This window comes from Periplaneta americana, chromosome 17, assembly GCF_040183065.1.
Source record: "Periplaneta americana isolate PAMFEO1 chromosome 17, P.americana_PAMFEO1_priV1, whole genome shotgun sequence".
Classification (NCBI taxonomy): Eukaryota; Metazoa; Arthropoda; class Insecta; order Blattodea; family Blattidae; genus Periplaneta; species Periplaneta americana.
Genome location: NC_091133.1, coordinates 50,702,864 through 50,729,078, shown reverse-complemented (window position 1 = coordinate 50,729,078; position 26,215 = coordinate 50,702,864). Strand labels below are relative to the sequence as shown.

Here is a 26,215-nt window from a genome sequence, read left to right as displayed (position 1 = left end):
ATTGTTAGGTTTCACCCTTAGGGTATTAAGTAAGCTGACCTGGAATATACTAAATATTATATCTGCCACACTGCCTGTCTGTCATTGTTCTGTTACGCTACGTGTCTGCACGTTCAGTGTCTGCAGATGTGAACCGATCTTTAACCATCATGGAACAAACACTCTTTCTGATACCGGTAGCTCATTCTTTCCCTTCTCGCACAGTTCACATGCCAGGTTTCGCCTCCTCATCTGTACTTCATGGTTAACTCTCCCAAGTAAAATTATTGTGCTGAAATCTTTTTTTTTTTTTTTTTACCTTTGGGATGAAGTGACCATTAATGTAGGTGTCTCTATCCACGGAGTGCGGTGGTGTCATGGGTGCTATGGAACACACACGTAGCAGTTCTGTTAGCACCGCCTCTACGTAAGGAAGTCTGCAATAAGATGCACAAAATGCATGTTACTCATTTTCTCGGTTAATCTTTCAGTAGGTACTGAAAAGATGCAAGATAAATTAGTGTGTGTGTGAGATATGAGACACACAATCTTAAATTATGTAAATATAATCCAATAATTGTATACTTAACGTCTAAGGAGACAATGTTAAAATTATATGCAGCTTGAAATTCCATATTTTAAAAAGTGCTATATTTTTAGACGCTTTTATATGACATAAAATGAACCAGAGTTTTTGCTTGATAAATGCAGGAGACAATATTTATTATACATCTTGATTACACAATTTTTAACACTGTATCACTTCGGAATATGTATGATAAGTACTTTCTTGTGTTAAATATTAACTTATCTTGTTAACATGTTTCGACCTATTTTCGGTCATCTTCGGAACTGGTCGTTGTTGGTCTTGGCGCCTCTTGTTCCCTGTGTGGGTTGACTCTACACTACGAACGCACCCACACAGGAAACAAGAGGTGCCAAGACCAACAACGACCAGTTCCGAAGATGACCGAAAATAGGTCGAAACATGTTAACAAGGTATGTTAATATTTAACACAAGAAAGTGCTTATCATACATATTCCGCAAGATTTATTGTTTAAAACGCTGTTTGTAGTCTCATATTTCCTACCATTTTCGGAAGTATAATTTACATAATAAACAAATACATTCACAATTTTAACCTTTTTCTGAGAAATAGTATGATGACCAATTTTAATCTACGTATCTTCATTGAGATGATTGAGAGGTAAATTATTTCCAGACATTTTGAGCACATATTTTTTTAAAATGGAACCACAGCATTTAAAAATACATTTTCATTCTTTTCAAGGGATTTAATAGTGGGATGTATGTTCCCTTAAGCAGTGATGTAAGTTGAAACAAACGTTCTTGTTTTGAAAAGTTCACTTTCATACTGTAGAAATGAAAAAGATTATAAATATATTTAACGAGTTAGCAACATTAATAACAAACAAGATTCTCGGCTCAACAATAAGAATAGCAGCAGGTCAATTTTGAAGTAGCACGTAGGAAATGAAGTTTATTGTAAAGAATGAAACAATATGAACAGAAGGACAATCGAATTTATAAAAAAATATAACAATGGAAAATTAAAAGCATAATAAATTGTATTATTTGGATATTTAAATTAACTGTCACGCTAAATGATATCACTAAAGCCGAGACATGTAGGACTTCAGGACGATATCAAGTTAACTGTACTGCGATGTCTGTCGAAGGTAAATAGTATGAAGGGGTGGGGGAGTGGTTGCGTACAGGCATGCGACTCCGGCAACAGTAGGCCTACACATTTATGTTGTATAGTGGACAGACCTCCAGAATTATCTACATTACCAATCTTACGTAACGTATAATGGCCGAATCATCAAACATATCAATAGTAAACAAGGTGATGGAGGAATTAGGCTCATAAAATTTCGCAGTAAGTTGGGTAAAAATCATATGAAATATATGTAGCAGAGAAATTAAAGGTACGAAACGTAAATTCGTAACACAACAATGTAATACGAAAAACATAAAGCACAGATGACAGTTTCAACTGGGGAAGGAGGACAAGAATCGCATGTCAGTTACAATTCAATGTGTACCACACAATAAGAGTTTTTTCACGATTTATGTAAAATGATGGTATGTGTCCATATACCAATAAAAAACATTGATAATACACACTTTAAAAGCCTTATGCGAAAATACGTGGAAAGGGAACTCCCCAATCAATCAACTTCACGGAAATACTAGCCTATATACCGAAATGCTATTATGATGTTATATCTCGCATACGACAAAGTATAGGAGACAGTAAAATATGTATTTCCATCGATGAAAGCACAGACGCCGCTGAAAGATTTGTTGCAACGTCGTTAGCCTACGGGCATTCTTTCACTAGACAAACCCAATGAAACTTTTTCTATTAACCCCTGAAATTCTTGATAAAGTGGCTCATTTAAATATAATCTAAGTTTTTCAAACGCCTATGACCATCTTATGGCAGACGAAATAAAAAAATGATAATGTAGTTATTTTCATCACGGATGCTAACATGGAACTTCAGCTACTTTAGCCGGAAGTTATCCTAGCCCATGGGCTACATCGAATAGCCGAAGAAGTTCGCTCCTGCTACAGTGATGTGAACAGTTTCATATCGAATGTCAAAGAAATATTTTTAAGACACCAAGTCGGATTACGAAATTCAGATAAATGGCTCCTGGAGTCCCTCTACCGCACTAACCCGTTGTAACGAGATGGTGGACATGGCTGGATAATGCAGTCTATTTTGCTACACATTATAAAAGGGTTGTAGACGTAATCAAAACGTAGGTAGTGTTTATTGCAACAGACTCCACAATCCAGTAACGGCGACGTGACCTGTGCTCCAGTTTATTTTTCATGAGAGTATACACCGTATTCTCTGTTGTTTACTCTGTAGAACAGTGCACAGAGTCTGTACACCAGTAGTGTCAGAGTTGTAAGCTCCGAAACCGGTTGTGGTGCTAGAGACGTCGAGTCGGAGCGTGAACTTTCTTATGTCTGTGGAAGCACCGGAGCTCGCAACGAGTTATAGTGGAGCGCTCCGCTCCGTTTAGGCTGTGTCTGACAACGCTGCTGTACACTGACCTCTCCTGCTCTCTCTACTTGCTATGCTATAGTTTGGGAGCATGTAACTTAACGACAAACGTCCTAGATGTCCCAGCTTTAGTTATCACATTTACCCCAAGTGTTCAAGTAGGACTTCCCTACATAACCAAAAAATCAGAGTACGTGCAATCCATCCCTGGAAAACACTTGCTACACATGTTTGTATAACTTTTAATTTTCTGCACTCAGTGCATCTTACTTGATATATATCCTATAAGTAGTAAAATGAATAGCACAACTGAGGGGCTTAGAACAAAAAGCAGGTAAGTGACGCAAACCTAGTTTTGAGGAAATTACGGTTAAAGTTCTACATGCAATGAAATATTATACACTAGTTTGGTGAAATGATGCCCATATAGCAGCACTGCACAGTGTGATCACTTACCTGATTTTATCCCAAAGAAACATCTTTTTGGACTATCACAACACGCACTTACCTCATTTTTTAATAATGTCACTTACCTGCTTTTTGTTCTAAGCCCCTCAATTTATATTTCATACTTATGAATGTTTTGGGAATATCAAATTAAATACATGGACATTACGAAGAACTGCGCAGTCTAATAGAGCTTTATATTGACTTTTTCTAAATAAATAATTTTATAGTTCATTTCAGTTTAATCTTACTTACTCGAAAATTCTCAATCATTTAGTGTAACTCAAGGAACAACGCGGCATCAGGCGGAAATTACGCATGATTTATTCTTTGACAGCCTATAAAAGATAAGAGTACATAAACGGTTGTTAGATATTTGAAGATATTTTTAAATGTTATACTTTAAGATTTTATCACTGAATTGACTATGAGTACTTTTTCTAGAGATTGCTATTTGCGGTTACATTTTTCACAAAATACTTCAGAAATTAACGTTTTGTATTTAAGTACGGCGATTGTCTCAGTACTGTCATATTTAAAGTACGAAGGTTAAGCCCCGATCTAGCCCGCGACTTGATGCAGAAGGTAGCATTACCTACATCTGTTTACTGCTGTCATGCATCAAGCATAGTCTTAAGGTACGGTCACACGTCGCTACTTTTGTAGCGTTGCAGTACAAAAAACTGCGCAACTCTCGTATTGCGACGTGTGAACAACGGTGCAACTAGAAAAGTAGCGGATGCCAAACCTGCTGTCCGCTACTGTTTCATGCTGCGCACAGCTTAAAAGTAGCGACGTGTGAACAGGGTTCTCAGGGCTGCAGCCGCAGCATTTTTTATAACGGTTTTGTTGAAACTTTTGCTGCGGTTGCGACCAGTGTTGTTACCCAAATGTGCCGATGATACTTTTATTGTTTGGATATATTTTAATGTTAGATGTGATGAAAATAAATTATTTGTAACAGTTATTAAATGCACAACACAGACTGAGCATATTTGCTGACGATACAGTTCATTTTTTTAATTTTCCGCAGGGTAATTTCAAACAGGAGAGTTGTCAACATTGATTACTGAATATGCTGTTGGTTGTCATTTAAGTATATAGGCGTTTTTAAAAGCTTTATAGTAAAAATAATATCAATTTTTGAATACTAGTTAGGACAGAAAAGCAAATAATAGATAAGTAAGCTTTCGTATGAGTTTCTTAATAATGCGAACATAACCACAAAATGTATATTGAGAAAACACGGAGATGGAAACCTGCAGCTAGACTGCGGCTGCAAAAGTAGGGCCTTGTGTGTAAACAGACTCGCAATCTCAAATTGCAATTTTTGCAGCACTCGGTTGCGCAGCACGAAAAGTAGCGTGCAGCGCGCTACTTTTGGCTTATGTGTGAACACGACACGCAACTTTTGCAGCTGCAGTACAAAAGTTGCGCAGCAAAAGTAGCGACGTGTGACCGTACCTTTAGAAAAACGTTTTGTCGCACAGGTACTCTGTAAGTCTCAGAAAGGAGGCAGTGTGCATGATCAGAGGACGTGCGACCTAGTTCACAAGAGGAGGACTAGTTGAGGTAATGAAATTAGTTTTGTTTCGTTGTATGTCTGATCATGCGCACTACCTCCTTTCTGGTACTTATAAAGTATCTGTGCGACAAAATTTTTTCTAAGACTGTACGTATAATCAACTCGCAACACTCGTGTAGTAAGACCTCAAGCTGCAGGCAACCAGGTCAGTCTGCGTATTAATATGATGATTAGTGAAGTCAGTATATGTACTGTACAGGTAATAAACAAACAATGTTATTGAACATGTTGTCGTTCAGAGAACATACATACAGTAGGCAGTTGCACAAATGAACTAACATTTAAAATATATGAACGAACAGTACATTGTGACAATGTTCTGGAAACAGTATATTATTTTGTTCAAAGAACATACGTACAGTATCCCTAGTTGGAATACAAACGTATGATTACATTATTTCCATTTTACAACTGTTTTCATCTTAAATTATTTACAGATTTACATTAATAATATACACTTCACACCACTTGATTCTTTTAAGGATTGTTTAACTTAGAACCTCATCCAATAACGAGACTGTAGCATTGTAGGCTACTGTTTTTTTCACTATAATCAGTATTGCAGTGATTTACGATGTATATTCTCTATATTTCGAAGGGAAAATTTCTGCGATGTTCACTTAGATAGGATTGAATTGAATTTATTAGAGGGGGCGCTACAATCCAGCACTGCGACCTTTCACGTTCTACTGCGCTAATCCTCAAACAAGGCGCATTCCCAAACCCGCATAGGCTGACTATACTAATGTCCCTGCGTATCCAGGTTTCGAGCAGGCAATTCCATTCGTCCCTAGACGAGCACCGTGCGTCGCTAGTCGGTGTCGGAGAATGCTGTGGAATGATGACGAACTGAAGAAATGTTTATGGAATGAAGTAGATGTCTAATAGGGAGAAACGGGAAAATCCCGAGAAAAACGTCAACTGCGACCTTGTCCACCACGAGTGCAGACAGGGTTTAAGCCTTGGTTTTTCTGAACCGACGCATGCGACGTGCGAGGCCCGACTCGCACAAATCTGAACTACACGAGAGATAGTAAGATCTATAACTGCGAGATACGAGGTCTGTGCACCTCGCAGCTATAGAAACCACTCACCATTCTCTCGTCGCATGCGTCGGTTCAGAAAAACCAAGGCGTAACAGTGTAATGGAGCGTTCCATATCACAGGACGTAATAGGAGCATATCTAACGTAAGCGATGTTGCTTTCGCACAAGTTGTATTGCAGCAGGTTTACGTCTATGGAACCAATAACATATTATCTCGTGCATTATAGCCGACATTACTGCATTTCCACAGTTTTATTATTCTTGAGTACTTATGTAACAAACTTATGTTTTAGGTTTGTGGCAATTGGTCCGTTAGGTAACCCATTAAGAATATATGCGATATTATCTACATGTTTTTTTAGTTTGTCATTGGCAACTGCGGTGATTCTAAAATGGTGATAGTTCCAGAAATAACTGAAAAGTTATGGTTAATCATATTATTACTCATGGGAAATCCTATAAGACTGATCGGGTTGTATATGGGGCTTGACAGGTCCTACTGCGTAAGTGTTGTGAGTTGACTGTACGTACCTGATGCATGGCGCAGCAGTAAACAGACGTAATGCCATCTCCTTCTCCATGTGGTGGGCTAGATCGGGGCTAAACCTTCGGACTGTAGTTATACTGGGTGAACAGTATAGAGCAGAACAGGTTTCACAGCCTCGAGTCCCCCACCTCCGCGCGCATAGCCGGCCGGCCGTGGAACCTGTTCTGCTCTATACTGTTGACCCAGTATTATACTTTTGTGTTTTTGTGCGCTTCTGTGTACAATTCCGAAATTTGAGCGGGGCACGTCATCACTTCATTTACAATGGATAACAAAGTTTTATCGTTATGCACTGATAGCAGTGCAATATAACTTTTTGTTAGAATCCTTAGATTTATCAAGAGTAATCTCACTAGAGGTTTTGATTTATCTAGAGAAAATCAAAACTCGAGTGGGATTTAATTGACTATTACACGATTAGAAGAAAGTATATAAAGATTAGAAGTAACAAAGTACTCCAATACAATAAAATATTAATTGGCTTATGAAAATACAACTGTCTTCAAATGTATCAACTATCGAACCTGACGATGTCATATCCAGGCCTTGTACACTGGTTTCTAACAAATAAGTATTATTATTATTATTATTATTATTATTATTATTATTATTATTATTGTACCATCTCAACATTACGCTAGATGGCAGTAGTGTTTTATGATTATGTTTTCTTGTTACCGGTATCAGTTGTGCCAACTATGGAATCATCATTGAACTCTGTGGACTGTTACCAGTCAAGAAGGCATTGTTGATTCAGTTTCATTTTTATTAAAATGCAACATTCCACTTCAATTATCCGAATCCCAGTAATCAACGTCACTTGACAGATGATTTTCAATAAATCTTAATATTAAACAAACTCTGATACGTGACTATCCATAATATCATATAGCAGAAGCTATAACATAACCTAACTAATATATTGTACACAAGTGTTAGAAAAGTTTTAATTAACGACGATGACATAAAAAATAAACATGAATAATTTTAAAAGGAATAATTATTGAATGTACAATTTTCAAATTTGAATGTGGTTGGTGGTTCAATTGATGTTATATTGGACGTGTGCGTAATAGAAGTGAACTCGTTGATTTAGGCCTACATGGTGTATTCAACTTATTCAGGATTTCCGAATGAATAATTTTAAAATGAATAATTATTGAATGCACAATTTTCAAATTTGAATGTGGTTGGTGGTTCAATTGATGCTATATTGGACGTGTGCATAATAGAAGTGGAACTCGTTGATTTAGGCCTACATGGTGTATTCAACTTATTCAGGATTTCCGAATGGTGCTCTTCATTTATTTGTAAATCGGATTTCAGAAGATGCATAGGTATGATCAGTGATTTTTATTAATTCTTGTTCTTGAATGCCAATGCGAGTCGTATTTGAAACTGCTGCGCATCGACTGGAGTGATTTATAATTTTATATAATTTTTTTTTTGACGTCCAGACCAGCACAGTTTCAAATGTTGGCAAACAAAGAAACAAATGCTAGGGACGCGATAAAATTAAACAAATGCTAGGGACGCGATAAAATTAAACAAATGCTAGGGACGCGATAAAATTGTGCGATAAGCAGCCATGATTGGTTGAAATACGTCCGTTTTATTGGTCAAAAGTAGTATGACGTAGTAAGAGTGTAATAGTCTTGTTAAAAATAAATCACACCATCACAAGTTGCCATCGGAGTTTTTACAGTATCGTTAATTAACCGACTCAGAAAAGTAGGCAACCACTTTCGGGTTAATTTGCAAGTTTTTGGAACAAGCTAATCACAAGATAATGATGAGCAAATATTGGAATATATAACAAAGTCGTACTTGGGTCTGTCCTCAAGCGACGGGCGCCTGTCCCTTCCTACTACGGTGTCCAACTCGTTCCGCACCTTCTTCTGAACTTCGGGGTACAGTAGCATATACATCAGGCAGAAACCCAGCGTGCTCGTCGTGGTCTCCCCGCCTGCAGCGAACAAGTCTAGGCAGATCGTGATGAGGCCTTCCTCTGCAAATTGGTGTGTGTTAATTATTCGTGATAGTTGTCATTTAATAGTATGTTCATTTACTCAATAATTGTTTGAGTTTTAATAGAAAGGTTTCTAGGAATGTAATAAGCTTTGTAAGATCAGTTTTGTCTCTCGAGGTCACTAATAATAAATTCTACACGTGGCGAAAGATTTTTACCAAAACACTTAACATTTTATTGATTTCCAACTCAAGAACATCAACGCCAGAATGAATGATAAATATGGGCCCTATTTTGATAACACATAATTTCAATTATTGATTTTTATTATTCCTTAAATAGGCAATAGTATAGTTTTAAACTACATTATGTAGTGAAATATGATTAGTATTCACAAGAACAAGCTCCATTCAGCCAGTTGTCAGATAAACTTATGAGTTTCTTTTGTAAACGAGTGAAGTAATACAATTTGTGATCAAATTTAGGATTCCGTTACTACTATTTCTTTATGTAAAGTTAAAGACATAATATGCATTTTTCTAATGTTATCAGATCTAATCTTCCGTCACACTTACTAATCTACGTCGAGAATTGAACTCATTAAAATTTCCTATACAAATATCCCCTCATTATTTAATCAGTTTCTCAGGCAGAAGACATAAGATCAAATACAGTATACATATAATTGCTTCAATCTATTATCAAATCTGAAATATTCCGAATCTGCAGATGAACGATGTTCATTATTTGTTACACAAAAAATACAAATCACCGATATGAAAACGAATCTACATTCTTGACATCGCATGATTTTTTTATGAAGTAGACAGGCTAAACCATGTCAGCATGGATCTGATGCTGTCTTGCTTTATGACAATATTTTTAATAAGATTACCTGTGAATGTGCTATCTGGATTGTTCTTCTGTTTTCTCATTTCCCTCAAGTAAACGTCAATTAAGTCCCTCGGGTTATTCTCGTCCACTGTCTGTTCGTGTTCCCTGATGGATTGCTGAAAATGAGCACACATTACACTATGAAACAGACAGAGTTAATAAATTATGTGGACCGGGTATACGTGACCAGTGTACATGCACAAGGAAGGCGAAGAGCTCGGCCACCAGTATTTCCTTCGGAAATATGGACTGTGTATAATGCGTGCGTACCTAGTGAACAACGCACAAACAATTCAGTGAAGGAGTGGCATAATAAGTTTCACAAATTAGTTTCTGTGCGACACCCTTCCATCTGGAAATGTTTAGACAAGTTAAAAAAGCAACAGCATGTAATGAATGGAATATTGTACGCCTGCTTGGAATGCAAAGAAATGTAAGGCCTCTCCTAAACAAAACATACATCAAGAACCAGGAACAAATCGTGTCCAATGTGAGAAGATACCAGGACTACAAGACCAGAGACAGTTGAGTGTTTATTTAAGGGCACTGGCCTACAAACTGAAGGTCAATCTCAGTGAGCGTTCGGCTGAGAGCGGTAGTGAAGACGAAGAAATGGAATAGTACCTACTCTGACAGTAAATTCCTGTGCAGTTGCTTACAGTAAAACTAATTACTCGTTCCATTTAATTTTATTTCATTTTATGGCCGAAGTAGGTACCAATATGCCATAATTACCCAAACAGTCATTACCAATATGCAGTAACCCAAAAATACCAATGACCGAAAAAGCGTGGCCCAAGTGTCAGGTGCCTATATAGGCTATCTGTTACCTATCTGTCTGTTTACCGAAAACGTGGGACCGAAACAGCCGCTAATTAAAAGTATAGCTACATTAATTACATTTACTTTCGTTATATTAGGATATTCTTGTGATAATCCAAATGGAAAGACAACTAATGATTTCTTAATTTTTTTCCTACTTAATTTTTTTTTTATTCCAAGCAAATATCGATTAATTCGTATCTTTCATTTGAAGTTATATTCAGTTCTTCTGCACTACCTGCGAATTCAAACGACACCATAAAGTATCGATCAATCGCATTGTCAAGATACAGTCTTCTTCCATCAGATAAGAAGAGAGGGAAAGGTAAGACAGATCACCTTTTTTGAAAACAGAAGATTTACACGAAAGTAGATTTCTCATTTTGTTGGTTGACTAAAGTTATGTCTCATTTTGACCCTGCATATAAAGACTTAATTAATAAAGCTTCTTGAAAATGCCCAAACGTTATTGTGCAGAAACCCATTAATGTGTCCTGTTTTTCTTTCACTAATACATGACTGTGTTGTATAACATTAACTGACTAAACTGTTTCCAAACACGAAAACTGCTGTCTTTCTCTTCTTTTTTAAGTTTGATGTCTGGACTTTTAACAGTTCTTAAGTAGAGTTATATATTACGAATTAACAAGAATGTCTTTTGGTCTTTCTTAACGCAGTCGTCGCTCTGCCGAACCATAAGGACAAGGAATGATATGTAAGAAATTGTACAAAAAGAAGTACCGGTACCTTCCAGATGATTAAATGATTTACCCTAAAATAAATCCGCTGAGAAGCAAAAACAAATACAAATATTTGTTATTTAACTCACTCTAAAGAAGTCCTGCAGATTCTCGAGGGTTTCCTTGAATCTGGTGAATCCTGTCGGGCCTGGAGCAATCTTCTTGAGTATCGGGAATATGTTGATGATACCTCCCGTAGGACTACCCGAGCGGAAGCTCTGGGTGAGCCTATTAAGTAGGTCTTGCAGACGCTCGTCGTTCCGGTCGTACCTGGTGCCGGCAATCATGCCCCACAGAACGTTCAGGGTGGGCACGCTGAACAGCCCGGTCACCTGTACCAAATTCGATTTATTCAAGAATTTGTATTGTTTTACATGCATTCAGCCGTAATTCTCTTACAGTCATGCAGCGTAAAACATTCTAGGTCCTAGGTTTTGGCTTCCAATAGGAAACTTTCAGAGTACACGGGCTACTAATTCCACAATTTGGGACATCTGGCCGACAACTACGGCTGACCACTAGGATCCAGAATACAAAGTAGAGGTTATCTTAAAAATAAAATACAATATGATTTGCGGAGAGAATACAGAACAATGATAAATTTAAAAATAAAGTACAAGTTGATTTCGGAGAAACATGAGATGAAAGTACAATGAAAAATAATGAAATGAAGTAAATAATATTACGTAGTGTTATACAAGTGAGTGTGTAAAATTGTAAGTTAACTAAAAACTTGTCACCAGCACGAACTTGAAGTCTCAAGAACAGCCAATCATATTTTATTAGTAGTGGAAGTGGCGATGGGTAGATCTACTGTGTAGATCTACTGTAGTTCCTCACTAGTAATAAAACACACAGTTGAAAAAATACTGATCTCGTTAAATTTACTTACAATTTACCAATAAAAGGGCTTAACTTATTAGAGTCGATCTATATGAGCAAACTGACTCATCTTCTAAATAGAGTTCATTTATCCTGTCTGTGGTTTTTCCGCGGTGCTCCTAATGCGTTAAGACAAAATGTCGTGATGCGGTTTAGAAGAAATGGATCACGAGCCTTAACTTGCCATATTGTAGGTACCGTCATTTCCCATAACTATGATCCTGGAACACAACTATGGTCCACGATAAAACCACTTAAATTTTGTACTCCATAACGTAGTACCTCGTTTATCTATATTTTTACTGTACTGTAGTTCGAAGTCAAGTCACTGCACTTATCTATGAACGGTCTATGTTACTTCTACAGTGTGCTTTAAATGGTTGTATCGTGGACCATAGTTGTGTTCCAGGACCATAGTTATGGAAAATGACGGTACCTTTTAATTTCTAACATATAACATCGAAATTTGATGGCAAGAAAGCATTGGTTTTTGAATGACAGCCACGTACAGTTACAAACCAGAGCATTTGTACGTTTGGAAACGCTGAGCATAGGCCGAAACGGAGACGAGAGTACGAGGTTTGAAAGAGATATTGACGATTTGACATACTGCTCGCTCAATGGTTTCGTTTTCACATTACTTTTTTTGACATTAATTTAAGCACAAAGGTAATTGGAAATGATCAATATTCAGAATATTGATGTAGGCTATATAATTTATTACGGACTCCGAAATGATGTTTTATTTGCGTTTCAGAATATCGCGTATGTACTTAAATATAAAGACTGTGTCATTTAAGGGGTTAGGTACAGCTTACAGCAGTAAAATTTTGAAAATATTCAATACAATAATGAAAATTAGTACGTGTAAGACACTATCCTTCTGCTATAAGAAAATATATTTTTACGATTTAAAAAAATTGTTTACATTTTTTTTTTCAAAATTCAGTTTATTGTGCAGTGATGAAGCGTCTCCCACATAACTCAAAAACTATCCAACATTCTGTGATTACATTTTTTGTGTGTATTTATGCATGTCATATCTACAATATGATGCAAGATCACTTCTCTACCTTTGATAGATTGTTTGATAAAAAAATAAATTCATTTAAAGAAATGGTCAAATATCAGTATTTTCTTCTAACACAAAATAAAAAAAAATATTATTTATTAAGGAATGTAGTTGAAAGAGCATGATATTGTAAATATGAATTTCAGCAATAAAATAAAAAGAGAGAACATGAAAAAGTTAATAAATTTATGAATTATGAGGGAAATGCTTCATCACTGCACAATAAACTGCCACCATTTTGAATTTTGAAAAAAGAAATACATAATTTCTTTTAATCGTAAAAATATTTTTTTTTTCATATAACAGAAGCACAGTGTTTTACACATACCAACTTTCATTATTGTACAATATACAGTAATGGAGAAAAAAAATGTTGAATATTTCCAAAAATTTTACTGCTGTAAGCTGTACCTAACCCCTTAAAATAACTACTGTATAAAATCATACATGTTGTTTATTGATGGCACAAGGGTAAATAAATAAATAAATAAATAAATAAATAAATAAATAAATAAATAAATAAGTAAATAAATAAATGAATGAATGAATGAATGAATGAATGAATGAATGAATGAATGAATGAATGAATGAATGAATGAATGAATGAATGAATGAATGAATGAATGAATGAATGAATGAATGAATGAATGAATAAATAAAAATGTTTCTTCCACCAAAAATTAATAATTCAGTAATGCAATAACGATATGATTTAGTGGTATTCTGAAGTCGTTCCAATCGATTAACCAATTTGTAGCTAGTAAATTGACAATGTTTTGCCGCTTTATGGTGTTTCTCCTGTAACGTGAAAATTTTAGGTCTGAATATCAGATACATTTTAATATTATCTCATGCGATTTCCAAACTTATAGTTAAGCAAAATGGAGAGAAATAAAATCCCCATTAGATGTATGTACCTGCATGACTTTGAGCTCATTCATGTATGAAAGAGTATCTTCCACTTCCTCCAGGATGAATCCCTCCATTGATTTCTTCCCGAAGCCAAAATCTCTTAAGTGTCTTAAAGTGAATCTTCTCTGTTCCACCCAGAAAGGACCATCAGAGAAGAATACACCTGAAAGAGGAATCAATAACAATGGTTTAATATTTTAAAACATTTGTTGAAGAATAAAAGGTAAGTATAAAATATTTTTGAGTAAAAAATGTGAGACTCAAATATAACTTTCAAAAGGAAATCAGTACATTACAAATAAATCTTATCAAAAGATTTCTCGTAACTCCGTGTAATTCTATTCTATTTCAACTGTAACATAATCTTTTTGTAATACATATTTTACTGATACTGATACTGGGGAGTTTATTTTTCAGAAGGTAGATGTAAGCATAATTCTTATCACAAGCTGCAGTGGATGAGGTTCGCTATCATGATCTTATTAGGCCGAAATTAGATTTTTGTCCATGCGAATACACATAAGAATACTGTCGGATTTATCCGGTACGTCATACAATTCCAATTTTCCATGAAATCTTGATAAAACATAGCTGAAAGGATATGCATATCATTCTACTTTTCAGTGACGTTTGCACATAATACATTTTCACCTATACTCAGCGGCCATTTCTAAACATGGTCAACGACCAGATAAAAAAATGTATATGTTCTCCTCTACTATAGAATCCTATAGATTCAAAATCCCCTTTATCCACTTTCATGAATTGAAGAATTTTGACAGTAACTGGTAGCACCTACATACGAATAGGGTAATGAAAAAATAAAATCAAGGCATTTCACTCCATGGTGACGTCATAAGCGCTCACAACATTAACTAAGAGAGAATATAGATTTCTCTAGCGTTTTACGTTCACTGACCTCCCGGTCAAACTGTGTAGGCTATATAAAGAGTAGGAACTATAACAATTTTGTTGGGCCACCTATGCTTATCTTAAATAGTTTTTTATAACATTAACGTTTTCGATACTACTTATGTATCATCATCAGATGTCAGTGCATTATGTTGACAATATGTAATGAAAACCTAGCCTCATGATGTTTTATGAATTTACTATTTGGTTTCATATTACTTATCGTAATGTCTAGACATATTGTTAACATAATGCACTAACATCTGATGATGATATATAAGTAGTATCGAAAACGTTAATGTTATAAAAAACTACCTTTGTTGCCGGACACAAAAAAAAAATTAAAATAAATCCGTTTTCTTTAGTGAATGTTGTTAGAATATGAATTCAAAACATACAGTAATTTTTTCAGAAATTTTTTATTTTTTTTTTATTTTTATTTTTTTTAAAAAGGTCGTATTTCTATGTACAGTACTGTCAGTATCCTTGATGGATTTTATTTATCAGGTTGCACGTAATTTCTGGCGGTTTATTATTCTTCCAGTTCTTCCAGTATGCAAAATAAATCACGGTGCTTCTAAGTACCGTCAGGCAACAAAGGGTTAAGAAGATAAGCATAGGTGGCCCAACAAAATTGTTATAGTTCATAATAGCAGCTTATCGGCACACAACAAAAATGAAAGTATATAAAGACTAGGTTTGAGCGTCCTGCTTCCATTTCAACCACTAACATTAACCTCCGTACATACCTGACTTCGATTCAACAAAATTCACTTTCATTTGCGCGAACTCTATATTTTCCTTTAAGTCCGTTTTGTGGTCGAAATATCAAGGCTAGGCGTATTGATTTATCGATAACAGAAATCTTGTTTTAGTGGTCGAAAAATCGAGGGATATGCGTGTTGAACTCTCGATTGAGAGAACTAACGTTTGACCCAGAATCCGTCTCTCTGAAATCCTATTGCCCCTACAACATACTGGGACACTGAAGACAAGAGTATATCTCTCCTACACAAGCAGTCCCATAACCTTCTCTTGCCGTAACTTCAGTCCCACTACATTACGCCCAACTCAAAACCCTCTCCCTCAACTGCATATAAAATTTCCACGCAGAATTCCTGTTTCCTCTATCCGAATAGCTTGTGGAATATTTCTAACAGCTTTAATAAGCAACGTTCATTTAAAAACAGTTTTCTCTTCCTTTATCATCACATCACATCACCTCTTTAAGATCCAGCCCCATTGTCTCTCAACCCCGCATGAAAATTTGCTTAGTAGGGGAGAGTCGGGTAGTATCGGACATCGGGTAATATCGGACAGTGAGTTTCTTTCATCTACCACACGATGATAGTACCTGATTGACATGGTTACGTTTCTGTGATGTCGCATAGAGAAACGTAACCATGTCATTCAGGTACTACCATATGGTGGTAGATGAAAGAAACGCACTGTCCGATATTACCCGATGTCCGATACTACCCGACTCTCCCCTATATTATTTCAGATATTTACGAACAACTCTCAAATATAGAGGAAATCTCGTTCTCTTTATAGTCACGGTTTGGACTTCATCTGCGCGGAGGAGATGCTATAGTCTTCTGTTGTAGAAGCGACAGATAAATTCTAGCCCGAAGATGCTAGATCCCCAATACAGACCTTACGAGGAGAGTATGACGTAGTTCCTGGTTCGGCGTAGCGCTCAGTGCACGGAGATGCTAGATCCTATAACACAGATATTGCGAGTGAAGGCGCCGGAAAAGGGACGACTGTTGGGGCTGATTCAGTTCCGTCGCGGTCGCGTTCGTATCGCGGTAAAACAGTGTAATACAAGTAAAGATAATGTAATTTTTTTTAGCAATAATGAAATGACTTTTTAGTTTTAGTACCACGCATGGCAAGCTATAATCAAATAGTTCCGGAAAAATTCTAGGCCACGAGACGCCACTGCGCATCCACCTTCACAAAAAAAAAAGAGTTTCGTATTCTCTGTTACAAGCCTTGCCGCGAAAATCAGACGATTAATTAGTACTTTCTAACCACGGGGATCGAGATTAGAAAACTTGCAGATACTATGAGATAGAGACAGATAACGTTAAAGTGATCTTGGGGCAATATTTCTCTGACAGTATTATTTCCTGCGAAGTTTCTCTATCATCGTTCCATTTTAAACATATCTGACCGAAACCTAAAATTGGGAATTGTAAAATCGTCTTTAAATGAAGTAATGTTCATAAATTATTTTATCGGTGTGACCTCGAACCTTACCAAGCTTCTTGCCGAAGGATCTCTCCTTCAAGAACACAGAATTCGCTCTGACTTGGAACTCCTCTCTTCGCAGAACTTCCAGCACTTCTCTGGGACCGCAGATCGCCACCACAGTTCTGTGGCCGAAGAAGAGTCCTACCACGGACCCGTACTTATGACGCCATTCTCCTGCCATGGCCTTGTACATTAGCTTCTTTGGCAGGAAAGGACTGGAACCCACTATGGGCAGATACGGAGGACCTGCGGCCAAGACCAAAAGTCAACTAAGCAATCAACTTGTCCGTCCCATCGGTCTATTTTGAAGTTAAATAGTGCTAATGTAATAACACTGTAGATTAAGTGCACGAATTAATTATTACAGAGACAGATAATGTGTTTTCATTACTGTTTGTAAACACTCAGTTCTGAAAAGATTAAAAATTTTAAATGAAGTACTTTCAACTTTTTTTTTTTTTTTCGAGAATCAACGGTTACCGTTCTTGACCTATGTTGAGTCGCGACTCATGACTGAAGAATCCCTGGTATAAGCCTACATAAAGGAAGCCCTGTGAAGAAAAACAACTAGAAGTATTTGAAAAGTGAATATGGAGAAAAATGGAGCGTGTGAAATGGACAGACCGAATAAGAAGTGAAGCTGTGCTGGAAAGAGTGGGTGAAGAAAGAATAATGCCGACACTGCTCAGGAAGAGAAAAAAAGGAATTGGCTGGGACATGGCTGAGAAGGAATTACCTACTGAAGGATGCATTGGGAAGAATGGTGAACGAGACAAAAGTTTGGACAGAAGAAGATATCAGATGATAGATGACATTAAGATATATGGATCATATGCGGAGACTAAGAGGAAGGCAGAAAATAGGAAAGATTGGAGAGTGCTGGATTTATAGTGAAAAATCTGTCCTTGGGAAGAAAAATATGAATGAAATGAATGAAAATGGAAGCTCGAGTGCATAGCTGTACGTTATCGATCCAAGTGGTCACCAAGTTACACTAGTAGTACTTTTCTTCTTTTCAGTAACGTTTTAAACTAGTAATCCTCAACCGGGGGCGTGGCCTTCTGGGAGTTCGAAGAGCAATTAATGGAAGGTCACGAAAATAATAATAATAATAATAATAATAATAATAATAATAATAATAATGATAATAATAATAATAATAATAATAATAATAATAATAATAATAACAATGGCAATTGGTTATTTTACAACGCTTTTTCAACTGCTATGGTTATCTATCATCGGAATGAGATGACGGTGATAATGTCAGCGAAATGAGTCAAGGGTCCAGCGCCGAAAGTTACCCAGCATTTGCTCTTAATGGATTGAGGGAAAACCCCGAAAACAAACCTCAACCAGGCAACTTTGTTTAACCTGGATTTGAACCCAGACCCGCTCGTTTCGCGGTAAGGCATGCTAACCGTTACTCCACAGCTGTGGACAGTATTATAATATAATAATAATAATAATAATAATGATAATAATAATATTTTTCAAGTCTACTTTTTCTGATAGTACGAATTTTTATAGAGTAAATTATAGACTACGTATACTTTCATTTTTGTAACACATATCCAATTAAGAGTTGTACGAGTGAGATGATAACCCTTTCCACATAAAAAAGTAACAGAAGATTTATGAAATCTCTAGGGTTGCGTGAAATGTCTTTACAAAATGTCATTATTATTATTATTGTTATTATTATTATTATTATTATTATTATTATTATTATTATTATTATTATTATTATTATTATTATTATTGCATTGGAAAGCGCAAAGAGCTAGAATAGAGTCGATTCTAGGTCGTTGGGAAAGCGAATCATTGAAGGTCACGCATAGATACAGTAGGCTGATAGTAGGCCTACTCTGCTGCAAGAGGAAAGAGTGACCCGTTTTCTTCTCACAGCCCAACTAACTCCATTGTTTGTAATCTATTTTGGTTCCTTACCTGGTGGGTAGTCTTTCGGCTTCATTGTCATCCAGTAATAAACAAAAAGCAGGATTACAAATCCCAAAATCAGCGTAACTGCCATGTCGTTTTGTTTGTATTCAGGTCACTGGAAAACAAAAATGTAGATAATAATAATAAATGCTGTACATATTTTGCTACGGACTTAGTATGTTAGCAACTAGAGTAACAAGTTCTGGAACTTATTGCCAGATATTAATATTTCACGAACTCAAACATTCCTAAATTACATGTGTATTTTATTTTATCATTTTTGTCATGCTTAAGAATCTCGATTTCTAGATCTTCACATAAATATGAGCAGGCCTACATGTAGCTGATACAGGAAAAACTATGTATTATTTATTGTAATAATTTTGTAGAGAGTGATGGCGGATTAAGGACTGGAACACATCTAATCCGCCATGACGTGAACAAAGATTGATTAAATAAATAGATAAATAAATAAATAAATGAAATAAAGATATAAGGTTCTTGGGAAAATATTTGGGGCTAAGAGGGATTAAGTTACAGGAGAATGGAGAAAGTTACACAACGCAGGACTGCACACATTGTATTCTTCACCTGACATAATTAGGAACATTAAATCCAGACGTTTGAGATGGGTATGGCATGTAGCACGTATGGGCGAAGCCAGAAATGCATATAGAGTGTTAGTTGGGAGACCGGAGGAAAAAAGATCTTTGGTGAGGCCAAGACATAGATGGGAGGATAATATTGAAATGGATTTGAAGGAGGTGGGATATGATGATAGAGAATGCATTAATCTTGCACAGAATAGGGACTGATCGCGGGCTTATGTGAGGGCGGCAATGAACCTGCGGGTTCCTTAAAAGCCATTTGTAACTAAGTAAGTTATAAAGAGAGTATTCCGAATCTCAGCGCTGAGCAATCTGATGGGATCACGGTGTTCCGAATTTCAACGATGACGTCACTGATGCCCCACCGGTGTCGCACAGCTTCCATCAGCTTGCAGAGGTGGTGGCAGTATCCATCAGTGAATCTGATTGGTTCTTGTATGGGCGGGAATTAGCAGACGAATGACATCGTGCACTGTTGTGTAATGGCGGTGTGTTCTGCTTTGGTTCTGCTGTATTGTTTGTAATGAGCACAACGTAAAAAAATATTAATGGCTTATGAGCGAACATGTCAACGGACCAGTTATTACTACTGGTTTAAGAAATAAATTGTTTATGCTCTCTTTTCTTTGAACGAGATGACAGTACGGAAATTTAGCAAAATCTTATTAGCGTAGCACAGACAACAACTTGTACAGTCACCATGACAGCCATCGAACCTTTCAGCAGTTTTGTTCCTATTTCGCTGCAGCGTGACGTCATTGTTGTCCACCGATCGGTGAGATTCGGAATACGCTGAAAAATTAAGGAAAAGTGGTGGACTCTAGCATGCCGTCTACCTCTCTACGTACACCGGTTTAACCTGAACTATTGGATGGTTATCTTTCAGTTTAGTGCCGGAAATATGATTGTTATGATAATCAAAATATAGTGGGTCTTCATTTGATAGACGAATAAAATAGCGAACGATTGTTGATAGAAATTAACTAGCTTATTTTATTGCTAGGAAACAAAACTCAAATAATGGCATAAACAACAAACTGTAAAAGATCATTCTGAATGGAACCTATGTGGTTTTCGTCAGAATTTCACGAAGTGATAATGAAATGTGACTTGGATCAGCATTAAATAAAGATGCTTTCTTTGTGGGTTTTGAAAAGTGGTGAATAGAGTGTCCTTTTGCCTATTTTGTCTTACTCAAATTTAAAGGCTCTTTAATTAAATATCCATTATAGAGCTTCAGCATTAAGGTAATGGAAACTTTATAGCACCTAAAATTGCCTATTTTGGTGATAAGTGTCTCTTTTTGGAATTGAAGCCTATAAATGTCTATTTCGATCTTCTAACTTTACAAACTTTCAATTAAATTAAATTATGGCTTATTTAACGACGCTCGCAACTGCCGAGGTTATATCAGCGTCGCCGGTGTGCCGGAATTTTGTCTCGCAGGATTTCTTTTACATACCAGTAAATCTACTGACATGAGCACACTTAAATGCCATCGACCTAGGCTGGGATCGAACCCACAACCTGGGCACAGGAGGCCAGTACTAAGTTATATTCAAACTTTAAAATTGGTCCTTTCCTTCATACCCTTTTCAAAGAAGGAACCGAAAGAGGAGTAGGCTATGACTCAAGGAGTATTGTGGGTAAATCGTGGCGGATATTTAGCTTCTTTCTAGAGCAACGAAAATCACATTGTTTTGACACTTAACATAAGTAGCTAAATTTATAGAATATGGCATGACTCTTCTCTTACAGGCATTATTAAAACAGCACTCGTAGTTCTATTTCATTCCATATTTTTCATTGCTTTCTTTTTAATTCACTTTATGCCATCCTATCATTATAAACAGGTTGTTACTGCACCCAATATCGTGTGTAATCGGCTTATTATGGCACGCGTGCCAATAACAGTAGTGACGTATTCGCTTTAACCCTAGATCATATATGTGATCTGGGCTATAACGTAATATCGGAAGGCTTGGGTGAGGATGCAACAAATGAAATAAGGGATATTCATAATCTTCTTGCAAGGAGTGGACTGAATTTTAGAGAAGATCCTAAACTGACCTTCTACAAGAAATTACAGTCAGAACTAGGGAGCGGATTTTTATGTGCTAAAAAATTTAAATATATTTATTTTTATGTGCTAAAAAGTACGAAAATATTTGCTAAAAATAAAAAAAATATTTTTTTTAATATGACAAAAATACCTTACTTAGCTTGGAAAAAAAAAATGTTGCTAGGTACTCACCAACCACACTTGAGTGCTAGTAGTTGGCCGAGAATTGCAGTGAACAACAAAGGTCTTCTCCAAGTTCTCCATCACAAATGCATGCCTATTATCTCTGAACAACGACTTATACTGTGAAAACGATCTTCCCACATCACAGGACGTCAGACATGCACATTTAGAGAGAGGAATGTCACAAACACAAATACCGTCAATTTCACCTACAGGCACACCCTCCAATACTTGAGCAACTTTACACATTTTTTATATCCACTGTTTTTCCCCAACACATTCTGGAATTTGTCCCTTAGTAATTGTGCTTCTGAACCTGATAGCGAGTCTAGTTTAATTTTCACGCACGCACCTCCCTGTTTCAGCCAAGAGGTTTTTGGATGTTTCGAGTTTTTTATGATGTCACACAAAAAAACTTAAATTTCCCAATAGGAAAGCCAAATCGTTTTTAAACAACCATCTTTCAGTATATCTTGAAGGATATCGATTGACGAAGCCCGATAACAGGGAATCACAACAAGATATATTGCCTTACATGGTAGACATGAGCGAGAAGCGAGAGATATGTTTAAATTAAATCATGTTCATACCCGAGCTCTTATCTGTTGTGTTTCACAAACAAAGCGATGAATGAAATCATCTTCAGCAACAATAAACATTCCTAATTATGTGTTCCAAGATCTCTCCTCCTTGTCTATGTTAATTTATTCTCTAATAATAACATTGATATGCTGCCTAGCAGTTCTCAGAACTTGAGGCGATACTATTACAAAAATGGATCACGGATACACCGCACAGCGCTTAGAAACACGAAGCAACCAAGAATTCTTAAAAAAAAAAAAAAAAAAAAAAAAAAAAAAAAAAAAAAAAAAAAAAGATAACGTACTTCTGAGTGATATAATTGATTTAGTTTTAAAATATTTAAAAGTTCTTGTAAAAAATTATTTAAGTAAAAAAAACTACAAGATTTATGTGTATATAATAGATTTCCTGAAAATATGTATTTACATAATTTTTTGTGAAAATATGTGGTTTTATGTGAAATAAAATTGTGGTCTTAAACTTGAAACATCATGTTCAGAATTTTTAACTTTGTTAATTGTGTTTTATCACACGCAAAAATAATATTTAATTACACAGGAATCCGCTCCTTAGTCAGAACTATAATTGTGTTGATCTTGAATCTCCTGTAGAGCATGTGTAGAAATTCCCCAAAAGAACAGAATATTGGTTAAAGTCTGGAAAGGGCTTTCTTTGTTACTTATTTTATAAATGTATCCAAAATTAGGTCTGTATTCTTCTGAAAATTTCAGCAGGCAGTCTTAAAAATGTTATATTTTTCAGTAATTTTGTACTTTATGAAAATAATATGTACAATTTGCAATGATAACAACTATGTGTATAATTTTCATTGGTAGGCTAATCATAAAATTAGGTCTTTACTCATGTGAAAATTTCACCATGCAATCTTAAAAAAGTTATATTTTTCAGTAATTTTTTTAAATATTATGAAAATAATAATAAAATAATAATAAAATGTATAATTTGAACTGATAACCACACGTTTTGTTCAATATTTTACAGTACTAGTAAGTTCAAAGTTAATATCTACTCACATCACGATTAAGTGCAAAACAAGTTATACGCGCAGATCTGTGCAAATCAAGTCATATCCACTTTTTAAATTTAAATAATTTGTTGAAGGAACAATATTGAAGGCCAATATTTGCTCTAAAATCTTGTTACTATAGAAGGAATTGGGTGATGAAAAAGAATTATAAAATACACTGTAAATATACTGTTTGGCACATTTTGCACATTTCTGAGAAAAATTTCTGGGGATATAACTTGTTTTGCATTTGAACTATTCATATCAGAAAGGAAGGCCAGCCTAAGAAGCCAAAAAGAATTGAAATAGTATATTACGATACAAGATTGGAAAGTGCTTTTTACAAAATCGAGGAAAAGTTCGAAAAACGAATAGAGCGAGTTTTTCAACTTCCGAGATTTTGTAATGCACTTCAAAAACGTGTATGGCACAACATTTTTTGCACGTTCATATTTTTAAAATTGCAAATATAATATATTTTGTAGTGAAAATTTAGAGCAATATTATTCCCAAGCCTTCGCAAAACTGCACTGTAACGGTACCTAAATAAGTAACAGTAAGTTCACTGTAATGGATCTATTTCAGTATAGTTTTGTATTATGAAGTGTTGTTTCGCTAGAAACAGTTTCTGCGTGGGAATTCTAACTTTCAAAGCCTAACAACAATAGCTGTAAATACAGCAAAAAACACAATCGTGCAAAAAATAGGTTTGCATATTGCAATTTCTCGTCTTGCAGGTCAACACATTAGAAGTTGGGTGGTATCTAACTGGTTTTGAGTGAAATTATCGTTGTTCACGAACTTACAGGCATTTGTATTTTTAGAATGGAGTTAATTACTGATATGGTAATGGGGAAGGGGGAGTCGCAAACAAATGTCTCACCCAAAAGTGGGTCGCACTTTCAAAAAGTTTGGGAACCACTGCTCTAGACTCTACACATTTGCTGTGATGTTAGTCCATTATACATGAAGAGTCCACTGCAAGAATGATGGATGTCACTTTCTTGTCGAAAATGAACCAAGACTGTCAATGCATAGCTTAAGACATATGGAATGTACATAGAGAGTTATATGGTATTAACACTGATAGTCACTGTCCAGTAATGATCGGAAAATCACAGTTAAGCTTTGAGCGCTAAGCATTTCAAACTTTCAATTGCTTCTCCTGAAAAATGTATTCTAAATGACATCCATCATTCTTGCAGTGGACTCTTAACATGTAATATGCCAACAAATTATTTTGGTAATTCTTACATTGCAATTGTAGGAAATACTTCAGTGTTGACTACTGAAATATTTTCTTGGCGCTCACATTAAAAACACGTACTTCAACTTCTCCAACAGGAGCCAGATATGCTCGATCAGGGCTCCCTTTCAGTAGTTCTTCTTGCGCACACCAGGTGGCAGCAATTTACGGACATTTTATATTGGTATTTCTAGGGTTATCATCCATCCGGCAAAAGGAGGACACCTGTCCGGCAAGCATTAAAAAGTTTTGAAATGTCCGGCATTTCGCATTTCAACTAGAATTAATATGAATATTGAATAACGTGCGATATTATGTATAGAATATCTAAATAAGTGGTGAAAACCTATGAAAGAATTTAACTGCTTTCAATGGTTGAAGCTGGAGCACATAAAAAACATAAAATATGATGACCTATGATATTCATTGAATTCTTACACTCTAAAAATGTCACTATTTATGATTCTAAGCTATTTTATCAATTTTATTCTACAATGTACAAAGATATGCCAATCAAGTTAATTTGGACAAAGATTTAAGTTTAGATAAACAATGGTGTAAATTCTTCCTTCCAATAGTTCTGTGAGAACTGAAACTTTCTCAGAATTCTTAAAAATATGTCAGTTCTATTTATTTATCCCAAGTCACAAAGGAAGTGTTGAGAGAGTATTTTCCCTAATACCTGCTCAATGGACAAAAGAACAAAATCGCATGCTAATGAAGACAGAGGTATCATCATGGCGAAATATAATTCCAAGGACATGTCCTGTGAACAGTTCCATAGTTATTTGTTACAAGATATAAGTTGGTCCCTTCAGGCTCTTCTGCACAAAGTGGGCTCCACCGATAAGTCGGGTACAGATGTAATACTGATCCAGCAACTAGTGAGAAAACTGACTAGGGTGAGCCATTGTTTTTATCTTTAATTTTGTTCATACCAATTTTTAAAAAATCCTCCCTTTTTCAGCAATGTCCTCTTATTTTAGATTCCATGTCCTCCTATAGAATTTCTTCTCGTAGTAACCCTATGTATGTATTTCACATCAGTTAAAAAAATTGGAATTACAAATGTTTACTGATTTCAAAACGAGTAGGCCTATGTATATATCTAGAATTCGCTATCTGCTAGCATCAGGGAGTGTCGAAATAAAATTGAATTCAAACGCAAACTTACTAAGCACTTGGTTAGTAAATGAGACTCGTTCAGGTATTGCTTCTTGTAAATAGTTCTCTTATTCTAGCACAAAATATTTCAATATCAGGTAATTTCATCACTATATAACTTTATTATTTTAGGTTTAATTTGTACCTCAGTTTAAAAAATCTTTCTTTGTTCTTAACTTCTACAATAAATTATCTAGCCTTTATTGATCGGATAATCTTTTCGTACTTCGACTTTTATTGTAATTGTAATTGTAAATGTAATATTAAATGTAATTATAATCATTGT

General features: G+C 35.7%; 1 protein-coding gene across 1 annotated transcript in view; it reads right to left on the bottom strand.

Annotated features, from left to right (window-relative positions):
- Positions 1–26,215, bottom strand: part of LOC138692739 (uncharacterized) — a 55,520-nt gene that overhangs the window by 3,840 nt on the left and 25,465 nt on the right. The window contains exons 10-16 of the mRNA XM_069815932.1: positions 19,064–19,169; positions 17,120–17,359; positions 13,948–14,105; positions 11,166–11,408; positions 9,516–9,630; positions 8,479–8,659; positions 299–416 (exon numbers count right to left, since the gene is read on the bottom strand). Coding sequence (XP_069672033.1) covers positions 299–416; positions 8,479–8,659; positions 9,516–9,630; positions 11,166–11,408; positions 13,948–14,105; positions 17,120–17,359; positions 19,064–19,169 — 1,161 coding nt within the window. The remainder of the gene's footprint in view (positions 1–298; positions 417–8,478; positions 8,660–9,515; positions 9,631–11,165; positions 11,409–13,947; positions 14,106–17,119; positions 17,360–19,063; positions 19,170–26,215) is intronic.